The sequence below is a fragment of the Dermacentor albipictus genome, chromosome 1, assembly GCF_038994185.2.
Source record: "Dermacentor albipictus isolate Rhodes 1998 colony chromosome 1, USDA_Dalb.pri_finalv2, whole genome shotgun sequence".
NCBI lineage: Eukaryota > Metazoa > Arthropoda > Arachnida > Ixodida > Ixodidae > Dermacentor > Dermacentor albipictus.
In genome coordinates this window covers 472,920,025-472,940,655 of record NC_091821.1, presented here as the reverse complement: position 1 = coordinate 472,940,655, position 20,631 = coordinate 472,920,025, and the positions used below count along the sequence as shown (strand labels likewise).

Below are 20,631 nucleotides of genomic sequence, written 5' to 3'. Positions count from 1 at the left end.
TAGAAGAACTGCATGGACAGCCTTTCTAATATCTTTCTAAACTGCCTTGACTTGTCATTTTCTTTAACCCTTTCTGCACTGATGATTCCTGTAGGAATTGTACATAATATTTAGCAAAAAATATGCATCATCGAGAAAAACAAACAAAACTATTCTCAGAAACATGAGTGTCAACAATGATAACTAAATAATTAGTTATAGCTTGTGCCACAGATAAGAATGGCTCTCGCTGATATTTCATAAATATTCGTGCATCTCATTACACCAACATTAGGCCTCTGTGCTGTATCTCTGGAGCCGGCTGCCTAGTACATATGTCCTGTTCCTTGGGTAGCCCAACAATGGACTTCAAGTACTCTGTGGCTGTACATATTAAACCCCATTATGACTGGGAGTGTAGAAGTCTGAAGAGCCACATGCTTCTCAAGACACGTTGAGTTTTGGGCAGTCCATGAGAAAAACCTTCGATTAATTACTAGAAACTCCATCAGGAATTTTTTATTTATCTTCCTCTATCTTTTGTTGTTCACATCTATGTAATATAGAATTTTATTGTCACGGTAAGAATTCAGACCAGAAAGATTTCAGCATTATGAGGTCCCCATTGTGAGGTGATAAAATGGGTGAGTGGATAGAGTGGATACGGTACTGCAGGCAGTTTTCTCAGGCCAGCACTTTGCTGCAGTTCTTTTTTATCACTTCCTTTCTGCCACCACGTGGCTCAACTCATATCACTGAATGTCAATAGCACATTACGTGCAGTGCCAAACAATGGTTCAACACTTTGTTCACATAGTGCATGTTCCATCCTGGGATTAGAACATTGCAGTGGTGGTAATGTTCAACGAGATAATTTCATTTTGATTTGTATGTGCAAACTGATAGAATTTTCTGTAAGGGCAGTATCATTGCTATCACTACCCTTGTTGATTAATTAATATTTGTTGTATTTATTTTTATTTATACATACTGCATATTTACATACATATTTACATACATACTGCAAATACATACATATTTATACATATCCCAATTGGGATCAAAGCAGGAGGGCATATACAAAATGGGAAAGACATAGTGGATACAATACACACTCATCATGTAAATACCGAATAAGGGCAGTTTCATGTATAACGTGATTCTCAACAAGAAATGAAGCCAATGAAGTTATACTAGTGCAAGTAGGTATAAACACATTTTGGGCATTAACAGAGAGGTAAGAAATTATACCATTTTACAACCACGTTTTAAGCTTTTTCATAATGACTGCTTTCATATGTCATTGTAACATCAAGTGAAAAAACTAGGAAGGTCCTCCTGGATGCTTTTTGTCTGAAGAGGCAGATGTTTCTGCACAAAGCAGAACTTTTACTGTATGAGCCAAGCAGCAATTGCGCATCGTTAAAGCGCTTGCGCAGTTTCCTCAACTGTTGCACAAATGGATGCAGAAGCTAACGACCATAATGAGACAATGCATGGGGCTGTTATTGGTTAATGCACCTGAAATAGGCCATATATGTGCAGACTAATTGATTGGGCTCAAGAAATGTGTCCAGAACATCTAGAACATCTAGCTAAATTTGTTCTACTTTGATTTTACCGAAAATTTTAGTTGGGAGTCTTCACAGCACACTGCCTAGAATGGAGAATATTTTTCTCCTACTCATCAAATTATTCATGGTTGGTGTGGTTCTATAAATGTGCAGCGAGCTTTTGTGCAACGTGAAAGTTGGAGAGAATGTACCACAGAAGTTGCTTTGTGAAGAGCAGCAGCCATGTACACAAGAGACAAAGAATGCATGACTCTACCTGACAGGGTTCACAGTGTCTATGGGAAAAGGACTGTCTCAAGGGAAAACTTTGTCAATCTCAGTTTGTGCAAGCCATTATGTGACACAGGAAACATGTACTTATGACGGGCTCTGCCTAGTACCTTGGATTGAGGCAAGCTTTATGTGCTTACCCAGGTATTGCCAAAGTCTCGCGATCTCTAATGAGGTGCTGCTTTTGACGCATTGTCTTCTGTCATACCAAGACCCTACACTGGGCAGAGCTGACTTTTAAATGTGTAGCATTCTCCGCCTTATTCTTGGCATTTTGCAGTAGGTAGGTAAGTTCCCATCTTGCCTTGCTTTAATAAAAAGAAAATAATGTGTGACCAATGGTGGAAGCAAACCTCTGCTGTCAAGCACAGCAGCCCTGTCCTCTACTCAAAAGAGTAGCCTCTTCAGCCTCTTCTCGAAAGGGTTTCTTGTCAAGCAGTGTGGCTCAGTTTGCCCGTTGATCATGTGACTCTTCCGTAATGAATAAAAATCCTAATAGCATGAACAAATCATATAGTGTGTTACTGATTGCCTTTTGAATTGGAGAAACTGGATACCATAATATATCTGGTAGGAAGTGCTTCTTTAATAGTTCTTTGTAAGATGGCCCCAAGATAGAGAGTGTCACGACAAAGAATAAAACAGTATGTGTTCTATGGTCTCGGATCAACTAGTTGCAAGGTCTGCAATAAACATTCCAGTGCACATATACTCCTTTTTCATGGAGCCTTGTTTTTACTGGCTGGGTGGAAGTGTGCAGGTTAAAGAAAAATGTTTTCACTGCTGGCAATATGCACATTCTATGGACACGGCAAAGAACGCATTGACCAAATAGAAACAAGTACGGCTATCGAGACATCGGTTCAGGCCAAAATTGCGTGCATATACTTCTCTCGTTCCAAAGCCAGCCAGTTCTTTGAAAGACTGGGTGTGTGTGTGTGCTCCGTGCCACTTTTTTGTCTTTTTTCCTTGTGACAGCTCACGCTTTGAGGTGCCGTGCTTTTTTGTCTATCTCCAGGACCGGCCCACTTGCTCCAGTGCTTTCCTTGTAGCACCTTAATTACGCTATGTAGAAACTGCAATGTTGCACCAACTTCACGATTGGCCATTGTTAATCTTGTTTTAAAATTACATTGCTGGATTACAAATGCCATCTTCGTTTTAGCGTACACCATATGACAAGCCATATAAACACATACGACTGTATAGCACATCGCTCTCGACATCACAATTCAGGTTCCTCTTGCTTATGTTTGTCCACTACCTATCGATTATGTCTTACGTCCTATCGATTATCGACTACCTATGTAGAACCCAACAATCGCCATATGTCGTAGGCTCGCCCAGAAAATTAAAATTATGCCGTTGCCATCATACAACACTCTTCAGCGTGGTCGTCGTCGTGTTGCCGTCGTCACTCACACATACTATTGCGACCCACATGTTACAACATTTTCCACAAACACGTTGGTCCACCTGGTGTCACTTTGCAGAACCCCCTACCGTGCTGGATAGCCAGCTACCTGCAGAATGCTTCGCATGCCATTGATTCTCACAGTGTGTGTGTGGAGGAGGGGGGGGGTCTGCACAATATTTATTTGAACTGATTGTTTGCTTCGGTTCAAAAAGTGCACTGCAAACCAAGTCTGGTTGGGTCTTTTACATGCAACGCCAAGGTAGAGCCCTCGGAAAGCCGCGGCAAATGTGGTTGCTGTATAAAGGAGTTACAGGGACGCGTCAGCCGTCAGCCTCTAGCGTCGCTGCGCGCGAGCTCAGGCCACAAGGGGCTACCGAGCGACGCACGCAAGAACACAGTAATGCCCTAAGTTGACGGAAACCGTTTACATAAAAGAGCTCATTAGTTTTTTGTTCTCTAATGTCTTTGAAAAGGACCAGGTAAGCAAACACAACATGCTATTCAGGACATATATGCAACAGTGGAAATCAAAATTCAAGAGGAAGCTTTAGCTTGGGCCTAACTCCGACGCGACCTATTCAAATACATGTAAAACACAAAAAAGCTTTTCTGAGATAACTGGTGGACTGATTTTAAGGAAATTTGCTGCATTTGAGAGAGAAAGTTGAATTCTAGTGAGTGTTGGAAGCGGAATTTAGGTTTAGGGCATGAATTTTATTGGAAAGAATTTTCAAAAGTCTAAAGTTCAAAAAACAAACACAAAGTTTGCAACTTAATAGCTCTCTGTCACGAACAGATATCGTAGCTCTGTAAAGGGAATCCATTAGATCATTCAAAGCGGACAAATTTGATATGTAAATTTATATTTTACGGGAATTCGTTTATAAAGCTTTATTTACACATGTCTAAATTTTTTGAGATTCATGTGCAACATATCAATTTTGTCCGCTTTAAATGTACTGTGAGATGCAATTCACAGAATTGTGATATAATTTTTCATTGCTGAGTTACAGAGTTGTAAACTTGCTAGCTTCGTTTTCTGAAAATTTGCGATTTTTACCAATTTTTAGTAAAAACTTGACAACCTAGATAAAAAATCTGAAATCAACAGTAACTAGATTTTAAGTTTTTCTTTTAAATGCAAAAAACCTCGTCAAGTTTGGTGCAGTGATTGCCGAGAAAAACAAATTCTCCTTTTACATGTATTTAGATAGGAGCACTCGAGCTAAAGCTCTTAACACTTGCTAGCACTGTGTAGATGCTTCGTAAATTGATGAAGTACTGCATAAGAAACAGGGTTGAGAGCATAAAAGGTTACCAAGCTATCGCAGTCCACCGAGTTGGCTAGCTGTACAGGAAGTACCGTTGCTACAATAACGGGAGTCGACATCAGTTCACCAGCGCGGCTCGTGCTTACCTAACAAGGGACGCTGAGTGGTTTCGTAACGTCACAGGCACGTCTGTTATCTCGCCGCATATTGTTATTTTAACTTCTTTTGCTTGCAATTTCAACGGGTGGAAGTATGTTATGGAATGTGCCTTAACAATTGACTACGTGTGCAAACGTACCTAAAGCGGGTTCTTAAAGCTGGCTTTCCCACAGTAAGGCACATTGCAAGGAGAAGGCCACACACAAACAATCTCGGTTTTACTCGTAGTAATCGGTACATTCGAAGTATTTATGCATACATATGCACGTCTCCTTCTTTTTTCCCCGTACTTTCTCTTCTTTATAGCGAGTGTTAGTATAATTTATAACTTTCTTTACCCCTTTGTACGATTATTTTCACGATAGGTGCGGTACAGTTCAGATATTCATTGAAAAGTGGCTCAGGTATGACGCCTGTGGCATTCATTTGCGTTTTCCATTTTGCTATTATGATATAGAATAAAATCTACTGCTGCTGTTATTTATGGGAGCATGTAAGTGCTTGTGCTACCGTAAGAACGATAAGCGCTGTTGTACCGGGTGTTTCATGTAACTTGACCTAAACTTTAAAACTAAAGTAGTACACTTCAAACCAATAAGACCAACAATGTGTTGTTTGCAGTAATCTTGAGTCATTCAGACTATATTTTATAGACGATCAATATTTAAATATTAATTGTACGGCATAAGTTCTAGTTCAATAGGTGAAGAGTGGGTACTATATATGTTCTTCTTGTTCATCACATAGCGAGGGTCTCGAATTCGGCAGATTTGATGCCTTCAGGTAGCATGTGTGGGTTTATTGCCCAGTTGCCCTCACCCAAAAAGTTCACGTAGACGTGACGCCTGCGGCAGAAAGGATGTTCCATATCCGCGGCCAAGGCCATGAGGGGTGGCCCTGGCTAACACTCCTAGGGTGGTAAGGCGGCAGAAGAAAGGAAAAGTGGGTAGAGGTTGAGGAGCAGTTAAATAGATAACTAATAAGGGTGCACGTGGTCATTGAAGCGCACCTTAGAGACTGAGAAGAGACGCCAGTGATTGAGAATTATGTTTGGGAAGGGCGCAACAGAACTAAGTCGGAAAGAAAAGCAAGGGAAGTCGGACTGCTCATCCATCAGGGAGCCAAATGAAAAAGAGTAAAGTGAAATTGTCAAGAGTATCTTTGGTTATCAGGCACAATGAGTGGACAGAAAACTTGGCTGGGCACAACGTATTTGTGGGCCTGAAATAACTGCAGACAGAATCAAGAATTAGTGGAATGCCTGAGTGCTGATAGTGAGGGTTTCGGGAATGACGCCGAAATTATCCTATTAGGTGACATGAATGCCCGCACACAGGATCTAGATGGCTATGCCGACAACAACTGGAATTCAGTGCTAAATCTCTGTGAGCAACATAACCTCGTTATCGTGAATACAGGGCCTAAGTGTGATGGGCAGACCACGTGGGAAGTGGGTAACCGGCAATTGACCATTGATTACTGTCTGATGACAGAAAGAATTCATGATAAGTTGAGAGAAATGGTCATTGATGAGGAAGGGTATAGCAGCATAGGGAGGCACCCTAAAAGGGTCATGTTGAAAATGAGATTTGTAGTTGGGAAAGAAAGCAAGGAGCGCAAAATGGCCAGTCCAAATTTTAATGCTGAACCAATAACTATAGTCACAAGAGCCGACGAAGAACTAGGCAAATGTCCAAGTAAAGAGAGGAAATATAGTGAGCTTCTAAGTGTAATAAAGATAAAATTACGGAAAGAGAAGCAACGTAGTCGTTGGAAAGGTAAAAAGAAACAACAGCTGGTGGAACAGGGAAATCGCCGAACAACAGAAAGTGTCCCGAGAGCACAGGCAGGCAAAAAAAAAAAAAATGCAATTGACGCAGGATGAAGTAGCTAGAAAATGTTAAATATACCGGGTGAAGAAATGTATGTTTCAAATACTGGTTCAAGCAAAGATAAAAGGTGAAAGGGAACGTTGGGTGTCAGAAATATGCGAGAAAAAGAAGGCCGCACCTAGAATATTTTGGGACCACATAAACTGACTGGGCAGGAAGTCTGGATCAATACAACAACATATCCTACACGAAGATGGAAACAAACTGGAAGGAAACGGAGCATTAAATTACATCCGAAAGATAACAGCCCAGTCTTTCCAAGACAATGGCGAGGTTGTATTTGAGGATATAAAGAACACGAAAGAGAACCAGATGGAAAAGGAGCTAGTGCTGACAAATTTTAACTGGAAGAAAGCCAAAGAGAAAATTCCTAAGCATACAGCCACAGGGCTAGACAAGGTAGCCGTTAGGCTGATTAATGAACTAGGACCAAAAAGCAAGGAAGCTCTGTTGAAAGCAGTGAAAAAAACTTTAAGACATAAAAGAATAACCCCACCGTTGGCGACAAAGTAGAATAACTTTAATGTATGAAGGTAAGGGGGGAAAAGATAGAATTAACTCATATAGACCATTGACCATTACATTGATAATATAAAGGCAATGCAGGCAATTAAATTAAAGCTGCAAGCATGGGCCTAGAATAATGGCATTTTGGGGGAACTTCAGAATGGCTTCAATATGTAGGCGTCCGGACGATAGCTCATTTTTCCTTACTCAGTGTATTTTAATATCCAGAGTAGAAAGGAGACCATTAAAGAGGGTGTTTCAGCAAACACTTTCGAAAATTCTTAAAAGTTGCTTGTGACAGATAGCACAGTTCTAGTTCATGAGGTGGTCTAATCGAAGCGGCGGACACTACTTGCACGAAAAATTGAAATGCTTAATCGACGAATTAACTAAACTTCACTAATTAACGTTCTAACAAATTATGACCCATATTGCAATTTACAAACTATAGCCGTGGAGTTGGCGAGGCAGATCCACTTGGAACTAATTGTAAGGATGACACCAGCATCAATATATTATTATAAAGGCGATTTATCGAGGTTCGTAGAGACCGCCGGTTCCAGGAAGCACCGAGCACAGTCCCCTAGCTCGAGCCTCTGCTGCGCGCTTGATGCTGCCGATGCTGCTGACTCTGCGCTCAAGTTCGTCATCTTCCTTACAATGGCCCCGCGGAAATAAAGGAGTCATCCTGGCGGCTTAGTTTTCTGGAAGGATGGTAGAATGGTGATACGGCTTGATACGCTGAACGTGAACGACTTCGCGATTACGACGTCGCATATCGGACGGCAGCGTTAGCGGCTCAACCAGGTGATTAACGGGTGATGTTATCTCGAGGACGCGGTATGGCCCGTCGTACTTCAGAAGGAGTTTTGAAGCGAGCCCAGGTGTGCGGTGTGGCACTAACAACCAGACGAGGGCTCCCGGGAGAAAAGTGGGAGTCGAGTTCTGGGCGTCGTGAACGGCTTTTTGACGGTTCTGGTCGTCCGAGGTGAATCGGCGGGCCAGCTGGCGGCATTCTTCGGCGTGTCTGGCGGCTTCCGAGATCGGCAGGCATTCGGATGGGTCCGGCCGGTAGGGCAGAATGGTGTCGATTGTGCGCGAAGGATGACGGCCGTAAACAAGGTAGAAGGGTGAGAATCCGGTAGTGGCCTGAGTCGCGGTGTTGCAGGCGTAGGTGACAAACGGAAGATCTAGGTCCCAATCAGAGTGATCAGGTGATACATTCATGGCGAGCATGTCACCAAGAGTTCGATTAAAGCGTTCCGTGGTACCGTTAGTCTGTGGGTGATATAGGCAGTGCATTTCCGATGAACAATAGCGCATTCAGCTAGGAGTTGTTCGATGACTTCAGATAAGGCGCTGCCACTGTCGCTTAAAAGTTCACGTGGACCTCCATGAAGAAGGAGAAAACGGCAAAGTATGAGATTGGGGTCCTCCTGCGCTGTAGCATTTGGTAGAGCAGCAGTCTCCGCCAGTGGCGTAGCTAGGTCGTCTGGCACCCGAGGCCGATAGCTCTTCTGTCGGCGTCCGGCATGGCAGAGGGTAGCGTCTGAGAACTGAGTTCCAGGATAGTAGAGTGGAACGTTACCCCGCATGGCTCCACCACTTATAAAGGTGATTTATCGAGGTTCGTAGCGACCGCTGGTTCTAGGATGTACCGATCGAGCACAGTCCCTTAGCTCGAGCCTCTGCCGCGCGCTTGATGCTGCCGATGCTGCTGACTCTGCGCTCACGGTCGTTATCTTCCTTACAATATTAATTCCCGAACTTTGCGTAGAAATGTATTGGCCTTCTAGTTACTTTCTTAACAAAACGTCGTTTTATGCATTAAAGCACAAAAGTAACGACGTATGGGTTGACCATAAAAGTTACAGAATGACTGCCAAGGACAGGGAAGCGCAGTCGAGGGCGGCAGGAAATTAGGTGGGGTGATGAAGTGAGGTATTTTGCAGGTGTGAACTTGAATTAGCTAGCGCAGGACAGGGGTAATCGGAGGCCGCTGTGAGAGGCCTTCGTCTTGCAGGATACATAAGATAGGCTGCTGCTGCTGCTGCTGCTGCTGCTGCTGCTGCTGCTGATGATGATGATTATGATTTCTTTCAGACGATACAGCCTGTGAGAGACCGAACAATCGCAGCATTGCTGTCGGTAGCAGATATCAGATTACTTTCCGCATATGGATAGCGGAAATACACTGTGCTGACCTCGTAATCCGAGTCCTAGGCCTGGTGATGGAAAAGCTTAGGTATTGCAGCTCAGCGTTGTGAACGGTGATACGTAGCTTACATTTGTATATGCAGTTTAATGCTAACTGTATGCCGCTGGTGCTGAAGTAATTATAAAGCTTGATTTGTAAGTGAACTTTTTTTCACTTGATGACCCTATGTTTGGAATTTTTTATCTGGTAAGAACAGCAAAACGTTAAAGAACACTTATTGGGAAATTGGATAAGGAGGATATATATTCCTACATTGCACTAACAAGAACTTCTTACAAGTATACAGGATCGTTGGAAGCAAACACCATTATAAAGCCAACTTTAGAAATGAAGCCGTAGATATCAGGTGGGATCGCAACAGCAGGGGATTCAAGATGCAATCGTAAAGCGAGGTGCGTAGTTGCACGAGAAAAGAGTGTTTGCATGGCTTGCACGTTTTGCGGGGAGAACTGGAGCACGCGGCATTTAACAGCAGCCATCGTGAGCAAGATTGTTACAGGCAGCATGAGACTGCACAAGAAACGACGGTAGAATAGCAGTTTCCAATAATATCGCGCAAGGGAGACCTTGTATGGCGCTTCGCGGTTGAACAGGGGAATAATGCGAAGTGTGGAGGTGGATGAGGGAGCGAAAAGAAGGGAAGCACGAAGCATAACCAGCATTCTAATGCCGGAGATCTCTGTCCTAGAAATTGAGTGCCCAAGTCGTCAGAGAAGCTATATTGCTGGGAAGTCTTTTGCAGCCTAGCCGCGCGCACCAAGGTCGCGCGATGGGGCCTCGGAAAGTGCGTCTCGGAAAGGGGAGGAAAAAAAAAGTTAAATTATGGGGTTTTGCGTGCGAAAACCACATTTTGATCATGAGGCACGCCGTAGTGGGGGACTCCGGAAGTTTCGACCACCCGGGGTTCTTTAACCCGGGTGTAAATATGTACACGCGTGTTTTCGCATTTCGCCCCCATCGAAATGCGGCCGCCGCGGCCGGGATTCGATCCGGCAACCTCGTGCTCAGCAGCCCAACGCCATAGCCTCTGAGCAGCCACGGCGGGTGAAGGGGAGGAAAGACAGGGAGGCTAGGCAGTGTAAGTACCGGCTGCACTTTCCCCATTGCGGACAGCTTCTACGAACAAACAGCTCGCCGTCGTCATCAGGAGAAGCTGCACGTGTCTGCGTAAAGGAAGATCTTGAATATATTGTCACGGTGCCGCGAGAGGGTTAAGGACGACGATCACCAACAGGACGAAAGAGAAGACGTAGTGAGGCTAACCTAACGTTCGGCCAAACTAGTTGTACCGGTCTTATCTTACGTGCCTATACGTGGGCCGATCCCGAAGATGGTGCAATTCCGGGCAGACCCGCGGCGGAGGTGAAGCAGGCGTTAATCACTCCTCGTACGTGCGCCGATCCTGCAGGGTGCAATGCCGCGCCGACTCGCAACGGAGTTGCAGTTCGCCATTAAGGGGCCCACATGCACAGCTTCGCCGGTCATCCTTCACAGAGTGGAAGGGCACTGATTTATTTTTAGTGATCTTTTTGTTCCGTCTTGATCTAGTGAGACAGGCAGTCATTTATTTTTCTGTTTCTTTTCCTAGCCCTTCCAGGAGAGCAGACAGTCTTCTCATCCTGTGACATTTGTGTGTTCTCTTCCTCCTCCTTTTTAGTGTAATGACAGTAGACACTCGTGCTGTCTGCTTAGCGGAGATTTGAAATGTAGGAATGTTCCCGATAATACTCGCGCTCTGTTGCAGTTCGCGGTTACCCCGTGCGATGCTAACGCTTTGGGAGTGATAAACACCGTCATATTGAAAGCGGTGGAGGTGTGGTGTTTACGAGGTGCACAAAACATTAGAGAAGAATGGAGTAGACTAAACTAATGCTGTTGTTAGTGTTGTGTTTAGTCATTGCCCCCGGCCCGCCTTTCTTATTTTTTTACAAGCTGATATGTTGCCAACTTTGATTAACTATAGATTTTACTGAAGACTACCGCCCTACTGCGTCTGTGCCGTAGGGCCGTTTAAGGACCGCGCAGCATCCGTCTAGAGCTGCTCCGCATGCGCCATGCATGTGCCCCAGCTGTCCGCGGGCCCTGCCATCCCGTCTCCTTCTTCACCAGGGGCGTTCCGTTTAGCGTTACTAGCGCGAAACCCTTAACATAGTTTAAAGGCTCAACCAGACGTACGCGTTCCAATGCGTCCGCACACGCCGCACTGACTCGACGTCGCGTCGCGCCCGACGGAGGAAGAGGGCGCGCACCCAAACGATGCACGAGTTGCCGCGCGTAGCCGCGCGTCTCGCCGCGGCGGCGCAGTGTTGCTAGCTTGCCACGTTCAAGGCAGTCTAGCCTTCGCTTAACGGCCATGTTAAGCATGTGTGTTACATATTGCAAGAAAACACAATAAAAGCGGGGAAGGCGAAGCTAACTTCACCACAGACTTCACGACGCGCGCGTGGAGCCGGATAGATTGCTCAAACACATCACGCTAGGCATCTCGGAGACGACGAGCGCGCCACCTGTCGCTGTCATGAAAAAATGCCGCACCGCCATACGCGGCGCAGCCCAGCCGATGCTGACACCTCCCATTCTGGCCACCCTACCCGGCCTTGCCTGAACGTCGCGCGAAGAGTCGTTCCGGAAATGACGTTGGCTTGCCGTGGTCATGTGAGGTGCGTCATGCTACTGACGCGAGCGGCAGCTTCCGGCGCGGGCGCGAGAAACCTAGCGGTTGTAGGTCTCGACGCCGCCGCGCGCCTACACGCGAAACAGCCTCCGCGCCTGACGCCGTACGCGCCCAGGCGTGGTGCGGCGCGTGCGGGCGCATTGGAACGCGTACGTCTGGTTGAGCCTTAAGGGATACTCATGTGCAGATGATGACGCTGTTGCTTGACAAAGGTAATACATACCTCCTAAAGCTAAATGTATACTTAGAGGTGTGAGAACTATATAGCAGAAGGCAGAAGCGTGCGTCTGCTGCCATATCTGGGTACAACAGGTTACAAGCAGTTTAGCATTGTTTCGTATAGTTTAGCGTCTGAAGCTCCTCCGACGGAGCTTAAAGGGTCGCTTAACCAAATGCTGAAATTAGCTAGATTGAAAGGTTAGGATCCTGTAATGTGGTTTTTCAAACCACTTACCGCGAGAATAATTTTGAAAGTCACTGCATCGTGTTAACTGCTTCGTAGATTGCACATTGTGGTGTCAACAATTAGCACTGGATCCGTGACAGCAAGAAACTCGTTGAACCAAATGGCTCTTTCACCAGCAAGAATCTACTGATTCGTGCTGATTTTTTAAGCAACAATGGGCTACTCTTTTTTTTTCATGCCCTGTGGTAACACCTATCTACAGAGAGTGACCACTATGTCCGACCGCTGCGAGCCGCATCTCTTTCTCTGTTTACAACCACGAAAGCACCAGCACCATCCTCGTCCGCTCCGGGACTCGAGCGAGTGTATCCGGTAACCTGAACGCAAGCAGAGCCGCCGAGACACAGAAAGCTGTTGCCAATCAGTACGCACCATATATTTAGCCGAATAAAGAGTTTCTAAAAAAATAACATAGCAATGGCATAGATGGGGTCACATGGAGATTACGTTAGCTCGTTCTCTTGGCGAAGGCTGTTCAAATTAAGGACCAGCAGTGGGAGCTGTGGCGGCAACTTCCTACGCAACACAGATATATATTTGCACAGAGAAAAATACGATAGGCTCCTAGACGAGTACTCTACTGTTCTAGCTCCACTTATACTTTAATTTAGCGTCCCTTTAACAATACGCGTGGTTGACATGCTGGCGCGACACGGCACGCGAGGTAGCTCCTGCTGCGCAGCAGAAACAGCGCCCTGGGAACCAGGCGTCTTACGGCGCTAGCGTGACGAGGAACGTTGCCAGCGGCGTTGCAGGTGTCGCAACTAAATGGTGCGCGACGTGAAACTGAAGCAAAACGGCCAGTGTCCGGAACGGGCAGTGCCAGTGCACTGTTCGTTCCACTGAGATCATTGCATGCACCATGGTGTGGTGGGGACACACCTGCTTGGCAGCAAAGCTGGTGTTTGTGTGCACAATGCTGGCTCCGGTATTGGCTGCGCGCTGCGCAGCCGATTGAGCAGAGCGTGACGTTGCGTCCACTTCGTCGTTTTTTATGCGAAGCATATTACTAGAGCTCAAACCAGCTCCTCAGGCGCGGCGGTGTCGCCTTCAATACCACGTGACACCGTGACGTCACGACAGAGGAGAAACGGCGCTCCAACTCGCGCCGTCGCTAGCGGCGTCGCCTTCAAGGCTGACCACGTGACACCGTGACGTCACGACAGAGGAGAAACGGGGCTCCAACGCGCGCCGTCGCTCGCGGCGTCGCGGCGGTATATAAGCAGCTGCGCTTGCCTCTGCTAGACACTCACGAGGTGAGATGCCGCCTGGAGACAGAGCTGCTCGTTGGAATGAGAAGCGAAGGTTGCGGCGTGCTACAGAGACTGTTTCTAGGTGGCTTTGCTACGGCGCAGCGACTACGCGCCCCGCATCGGACGCGGTGAGCGTCGAGCAACGCAGCGTTCGGCGCGACAACGAAATGTGCGCCTGAGCAAGCGCCGCACGCCTGAGCCGACGCCGACGACACCGGCTTTTCTGCGACACGAGCTCCTTAACGCTGTCGCGTTAAAATAAAGGCTAGTATGCTTCGCATCCTGGGCTTAACCTTAGCTAAGCCACAGCCATTTTTTTTTATTTCGATAGCAATTATATGGACACTCCGAGCAAATTTCTGCCGTCGTCCTCGCCGTTACATTACGTATAAAGTCCAAACACGATAACATTGTCGCCACGCGCCATACGCTGCACGTGCGAATGAAAGCTTGCGAGGGTCAGCCGACGATCGCGACTCGAGCTCTGCCTTCTTCCCTCTCGCGCGCGAGGGAGGAAGGCGGAGCGGGAGCGCGCAGTCTACTGAGAGAGGCAGTGTGATTGTGAAGAGGAAGAAGTGCTATTTTCTGCAGCCCTTTAGGGAGCACTACTCAACGCCTTGAGGAAAGAAAAGGTGACATAAAGAAGAAAGGAAAGATAGAAGGTGAAGGCGATTGCAGAGCCCGGTACCGTTAAGTACCAGTGTCAATGGTAGCTAGGCGGCGCACTCATAATTTACACGACAGCCCGAGAGGCACGGCGTGAAGCGAGGGAGAGGAGGCGTTCTACCCGGACAGCTGCTGCTTATGATGCGGCCCCGCGGCCACCTATCTTGGAAGCGATCTTCGCTGTGGACAAAGTACATGCCCGGGCTTCATCTTCAAAGCAATCTGTGAGGTGGACAAAGTGCATTCGCTGAGTGCCGGTAGCTTCGTATGCGCTGTGCTTTCGACGCTTAATGCGCACTGAAGTCAGAGACAACACGAAGGTCAATTCGCTCGCTGCTGCTGCCGCGTTTCCTCACTGCAGCGTTTTGACAGCGAGTTTTCCTGGTCATTGAGTGCGATGTGTTCATGTTTATCTGTGCGTGCATGACACCGTGCTTCTTAGTTTAGTTACTAACCGAATGTTTACAACTTTATGCGTACAATAAAACTGCTATCCTTACTTCATATAGCTTTCTACTAATTTGCTACCGCAAATGATGCTTCGCCTTTTGGGAGAAACTGCGAGTGCTTTTTTTTTTCTCAGTCATACGCATCACTGCGCGTCTCTCGAGTCTGGAGACCTAACCCTCCACGTTCGCGGACTGCGCACGCGTCGTTGATACCGTGACAGCATGACGATGACGGCGAGGTCGACGGCGCGAGCGCTCATCGATATTATCGCAATAATAACTTTGAGCAACAGCGGCTTTTAGCAGGAGCAGGGATGTGAGGACGGGAGGCACTCGTGAGCGCATGGAGAATGAGCGTATGCATAAAGCATAATATTGCCGCCAACATATTGTTCCAGTGGGGGTGCACGAACATGCAGCGCACCAGACTGTACTGTGTTTTCTTTTGTGTGTCATAATTTCTTGAGGTACCACATATCCGTGCTATAATCGGGCGCACAGTCCCTCCGACAGTGCCGTCGATATATTTAGCCACAGGGATTCATTCTTACTGTTTTCTTTACAGATATTGCGTCTCCTCTGCATTGTTGATAACGGTACTACTGGCAAACGCCGTAAGCGAGAACGTGGAAGAGTTGTACCGTCAGCGTCAGAGCATCAAGCGGTTCATCAACAGGTAAGTAACGCCAATGTAGTATCTCTGACCTGCTCAGCATCAAGCCCTACCCACCTTGCAGCAATTCTGCTTGATAGGTGCACGGGTTCCGGAGACAAGGCAAACGTGAAGGGACAAAAGATTTAGATAAAAAAGTTAAATAGCATTACGAATCAAATAGTTCACATATACCTGAAAATTTTATAAAGCATCAACGTGCCGCCATGGTACTTACGGATCAACCGCCGAGATTTCCCTCGGCCAACCGCCGCAACTGCTTCCTGTGCGCCACCTCCGTCCCGCAGCTTGAGTCTACCCGCAGCCAGCTCTCTCCCCTCTTTGGCAGCGTTCGCTTTCTTTTTATTACGATAATTATGGTGATTTTAAGGCGGAAGCCTTTAATGGCTCATTGTCACGGTCATCTGCCGTTAGCAGAAACTGTCACAGCTTTCCGGCCTCCTGATTGGTCTCCTCTGTGTCGTGACGTCACTTCGCTAGGCGCAGGTGTGCGTCTCCTAATTGCCTCGCGTGCGTGATGTCACCGTCGTCAAGTGCGGGTGTCGGGGTGGTTCGGCGCCGCGTGGGATGACAGATCAAATCGGCACGCGTGGCGGCCGTGTGTTCGACGGTGCGCCCTGTCGTCACTGTCGTAAGGCGCTTGAGGTGGCGTCCCGATTGGGCGCTGTGTGGCCTGACGTCACTGTCGCGAGGCGCGCGTGGCGACCGTCTGCTTATGTTTGGTGTGGCGGCGGCGCTGGCGGCAGTTTACTTTGCGGTATCGTGTGGGAAGGATGCCTCGTCTCGCTAAACCAGTGTCTCCCAACACGTGACGTACGGCAGCCGCTGAACGCAAGCGGCGCTCAAGAGAGGCTGAGCGTGTAGGTTGCATCCACCAGGGTGGCGAGGCGCATCCGACACTACATAGTTCAGGGACGCGACGGGCCTACGCAAGAGAGGCAATGCGTTTGAAGCGACTCGCTGCATCTCCGCGTACCAAGGCAAATGAAGCTCGGAAGCTTCGTGACCGCCATCTTGCCGCGGCAAGCAGAGCAAGTACAAGTCAATCGAGCGAAGTGGATAATGAGGATGGCCAACTACACCCGAACACATGGAAGACGCGTCTCCTCCTGATCCACAAACGGCGCCGCAACAGATCCAGGCGGCCACAAACTACTTTAACAGACACTGCGCCCAGAACGACGTCGCAGGCATTTAATAAACAAACAAACATTCACATAACAGTGTACGAGTTGTGTGCCTCCGTGGTGTTTCCGACGCAACAAATCGCCATTGGTAATGGTGTCAGGCTTCCCCCGTTTCACACTTTAGTCTCGACAAAGTGTCTTCCGTTTTATTGGCATCCCCTTTGAAACGGGGCGTGGACAAATCGTCACCTAGCCTGCTTAAGTTACTGAGCTATGCTATCAATGCTTCTCCTTCTAGCATTCTTGCATACATCTCTTTAATCTTCTCTCTCCACCTTGTAACGCTGCCTATTCCTGTAATGGATCTGGTCGTATCAGTCAATTCCCTGCATTATTTTTCACCAATACTCTAAACGTCTCTTGCTTATCTCGACTGCTGACCGGCTGATGCTTCCGTCTGCGTTAAATCCAAGCGCTTCTGGAAGTTGTACGTCACGTACTGTACTCAGTGGGTGAATACCTTCGCATTCCATTGGGATGTGGTGAGTGGTCTCTGGATTTTTGCAGCAGCATACGCATGCCTCATCTAATTACGAATATTTGCTTCGGTATGCTTTTTTTTTCCTTAGGCAGACAGCTCGAGCCCCAAATAGCAAGGCACTTCCCTTCGTGATATCCTACAGATTTTCCCTCCTAATTTCTTTTTTCTCGTTCCTGTAAATCTTAATGGTCTTTTTTTTTCGTTTTCATTCATTGCATCCGATTCGCTGTCTCCGTTTCTCTCACTTTCTTTCTGATTACTCGTGGTTGTTTATCTACACTTTCAATTACCCTGTACTTGGCTGCCAACTTTCTTGACCTCTTCCTTCGTTCTGTGCCCACGATTTTTAAGTGCAGATACTTGCGCAGTTTAGCCGCCCGTTTATTTTGATCTGTGTTCCTCAGTCTTCCTTCAAAACTAATTATGCTCCCCGCTTCTGTGACTTCGAAAGAGGCCCAACGGGCCCAAACCCTGTCACCCTGCACTGCCTCATTTGTGGTTTAGCCGTGCACTCCCAAAGCCAATCGGCCCACCGATCTTTGATTAACTTCGAACGCCGACAATGTATACGATTTTAGGCACATAATAATACTTGTGAACGTCAGCGCTACACCGAAGTATTTATATTGCTTGACTGTGGGCATGACTTGCTGTTGAATCGACACCACGTAGCTACTCGTCTTATTATTAAAGATGATAATACCAGATTTCTCTGTGCTAAATTTAAGACCTAGATTTGTCGTTGCGTTGCCACACCTATTGGTCAATGTCTGTAAATCTCTTGCATTGTCCGCTAGTAGCACTATGTTGTCCGCATACACCAGTGCGCTGACCTTCTGTTGTACAATTTGTAAATTACGCACTTATGGTAAATCAAATCCTAATTGGCTGTTTTCCAGTTGTCTTTCTATGCCTTTAACCTAAAGCGGGAACAACAATGGAGATAGAGGGATTCCTTGCTTCAGTGCTTGGTGTATTTCCACCACTTCATTACAATTTCGGCTTTCCTTTGTAATTTTTACACGGTTTTCCTTATATATCTCGCTCAGAAGCTGCACGAATCGTGATATGTGCCTTCATACTTGAGTATATCCCATAGCAACTGCGTGTCTACGTTCTTGCGGTCTCCCTTAATAGCGATAACTCCTATCCATAAAGGTCTATTCTGAGCTGCTGAAGTCTTTAAGCACTGAGTCAGAAACAAAGATATTATCTCGTAAGCGTCTGCATGGTCTTAAATCATTCCGTAGTTCCCCCAGCACATCATTTGTTTCTGCCTGTAATAACCTACGTGGTTGCAGCAGCAGCAGCTCTTGCAAGATTATTTTATTGCACGAAAAACATGAGTTTATGTAGGCACGACGTGTTGCTTATCGGCACACTTGCGATGAGTTCACACAAAAAAGAACATGCGCACTGAATGCACTGTTGAGTCAATTCATGCCGTTATCGCACTGCTCACTTCAACAGTTCTAATCTTATGGCTTGCATTGCCATTCTATAAAGCACCGATGTTACTGTAACTGGCCTGTACGAGCTCGTCCTATCCTTACCACCTTTTCCTTTGTATATGAAGTTCATCTTGCTTTCATGCCATCCAACTGTAATTTCTTCGTTTTAAGCATTTGTTTAATGGCATTAGTCAGCAGTGCCTTGCTCTTTGAACAGAGGTTTTTGAGTAGCTGTATTCAAATTTCACCGGGTCCTACGGCGATGTTATTAGGGAAGTTTTATTCTGCTTTCTTCAACATTTCTATATAAATTTTAATCTCTCAGGCTTCTCTGCTGATGTTGGATCTCTTTGGGTCCGAACAATGCTTTATTTTGTGCCGAAGTAAGCCCTAACAGTGTCCGTGATGTGCCGCAGCGCATCGTCTCCTTCGAAGATGTTACCATCTTCATCTCTTATAGCCGTCTGAAAATTTTTCGTTGAAGCTACGACTGATTTTACATGGTTCCAGGATCTTTTTAGGGCGCCTTTGTCTTTTTTGCCAATGATATGCACCCAACCTTCACTTGCGCATTTTTTTCTTCTGCACGAGGTCACTCGCCACCCTTTTCTTTTCTCAGTATCTGTTCCATCTAAAGAGCACCTCCTCTTCATATAATCCCAACTTTTTGGCTATTGATGATCCTTAGACGCCTGCTTACGCTCTTCTATAGCTTGCTTTATTTCCGTGTTCCACCACTTATATGGTTTCGTCTTTCCAATCGAACAATTATTTCTTTTTCTGTCTTCAAAACCTCTCAGGACTATCAATGAAGTTCCTTGTCCGTCCGTCTGTCCTGTCTTCTAATGCAACCAATCACTTCCTTATTTCTATCTCTGCTATCACTAACTGTCCATAGGTAAGCTACTCCCAGCCACGTCTTCTTGCCTTGCCATGTGCCGCTAATCCGTAAATGCTGCTTACATGTCTATTTTAGCTTTTACCACTCCAGACCTCGCCTAATTAGCATACCTACGCCTCCGCCTTTCCTTTATTCAGTCATTCTATTGCACTCTTCCTAAACAAAACTATCAATAACAGGTGTCTTCTCCAAATCTCGTAGATACGTTTAGGTCAAGGCGTACACGCTAATCGCTTTGTCATTCAGCTGCATTTGAATTTCCAGCCATTTTCCCTGCTTGCAACCACCCCGCATGTTTATGTAACAAATTTCACCCTCACTATTCTTATCCTTTCTGCACCTTTACCTAATTCCTTGGGGTACGTCTGGCACGTCTATCCTGCGCGTCTGAGGAAACAGACTCGGCTTGCCTGCCCGCAATCGATGTTACTCTTTCGAGTGACGCCGACTGTGGCTAACAATGTTATTGTTAGTAAAGTACCATCTGTTAGTAAAGTACCATGTTAGAGTACCAATCGTACTCTAGGTTATCTGCGCCGTAACCTCTTCCTCGCTCCTCCCTCTATTAAACAGCTTGCTTTTCTAACCTTTGTGCGGCCTAAGCTTGAGTATGCCGAAGCTATTTTTGACCCCCACCACAATAACCTTATTAATGCCCTCGAGTCGGTTCAGAACCGCGCGACACGATTTATCCTGTCAACTTATTCATACCATGCAAGCATCTCGGCACTAAAAGCCCAAATAAACCTACCCTCTCTAGCCTCACGCCGTAGAATAGCCCGTCTTAATCTTTTTCATAAATTCTTTCATTCCTTGCCTCTTGACAACCCGTACATAAAAAGAGCACATCGCATTGGCCGCACCAGTCACTCTAATACAGTATATCCCCCACAAGCCCATACCGTTACTTTTCAGCAATCATTTTTTCTGCGCACAACACGAGACTGGAATGGCCTGCCCGCCGAAGTTGCCACTATCATCGACCCACTTGCATTCAAGCGACTCATCGGAAATATCCCTTTGTAATTTGTAGTATCTCTTTGTCACTAACTCCCCACTCCCTCATGTAATGTCTCAACAGAGACCTTTGAGGAAATGAATAAATAAATCTGATAACATACCGGGAAAGCTTTACTTAGTACA

At 46.5% G+C, this 20,631-nt stretch overlaps 1 protein-coding gene across 4 annotated transcripts in view; it reads left to right on the top strand.

The window, feature by feature from the left end:
• LOC135908902 (uncharacterized) overlaps positions 1–20,631 on the top strand; it is a 636,710-nt gene that overhangs the window by 589,046 nt on the left and 27,033 nt on the right. For all 4 annotated transcript variants that reach the window (XM_070532480.1, XM_070532479.1, XM_070532481.1 and 1 more), the window contains one exon: positions 15,361–15,471. In XM_070532480.1, the coding sequence (XP_070388581.1) occupies positions 15,361–15,471 (111 nt within the window). The remainder of the gene's footprint in view (positions 1–15,360; positions 15,472–20,631) is intronic.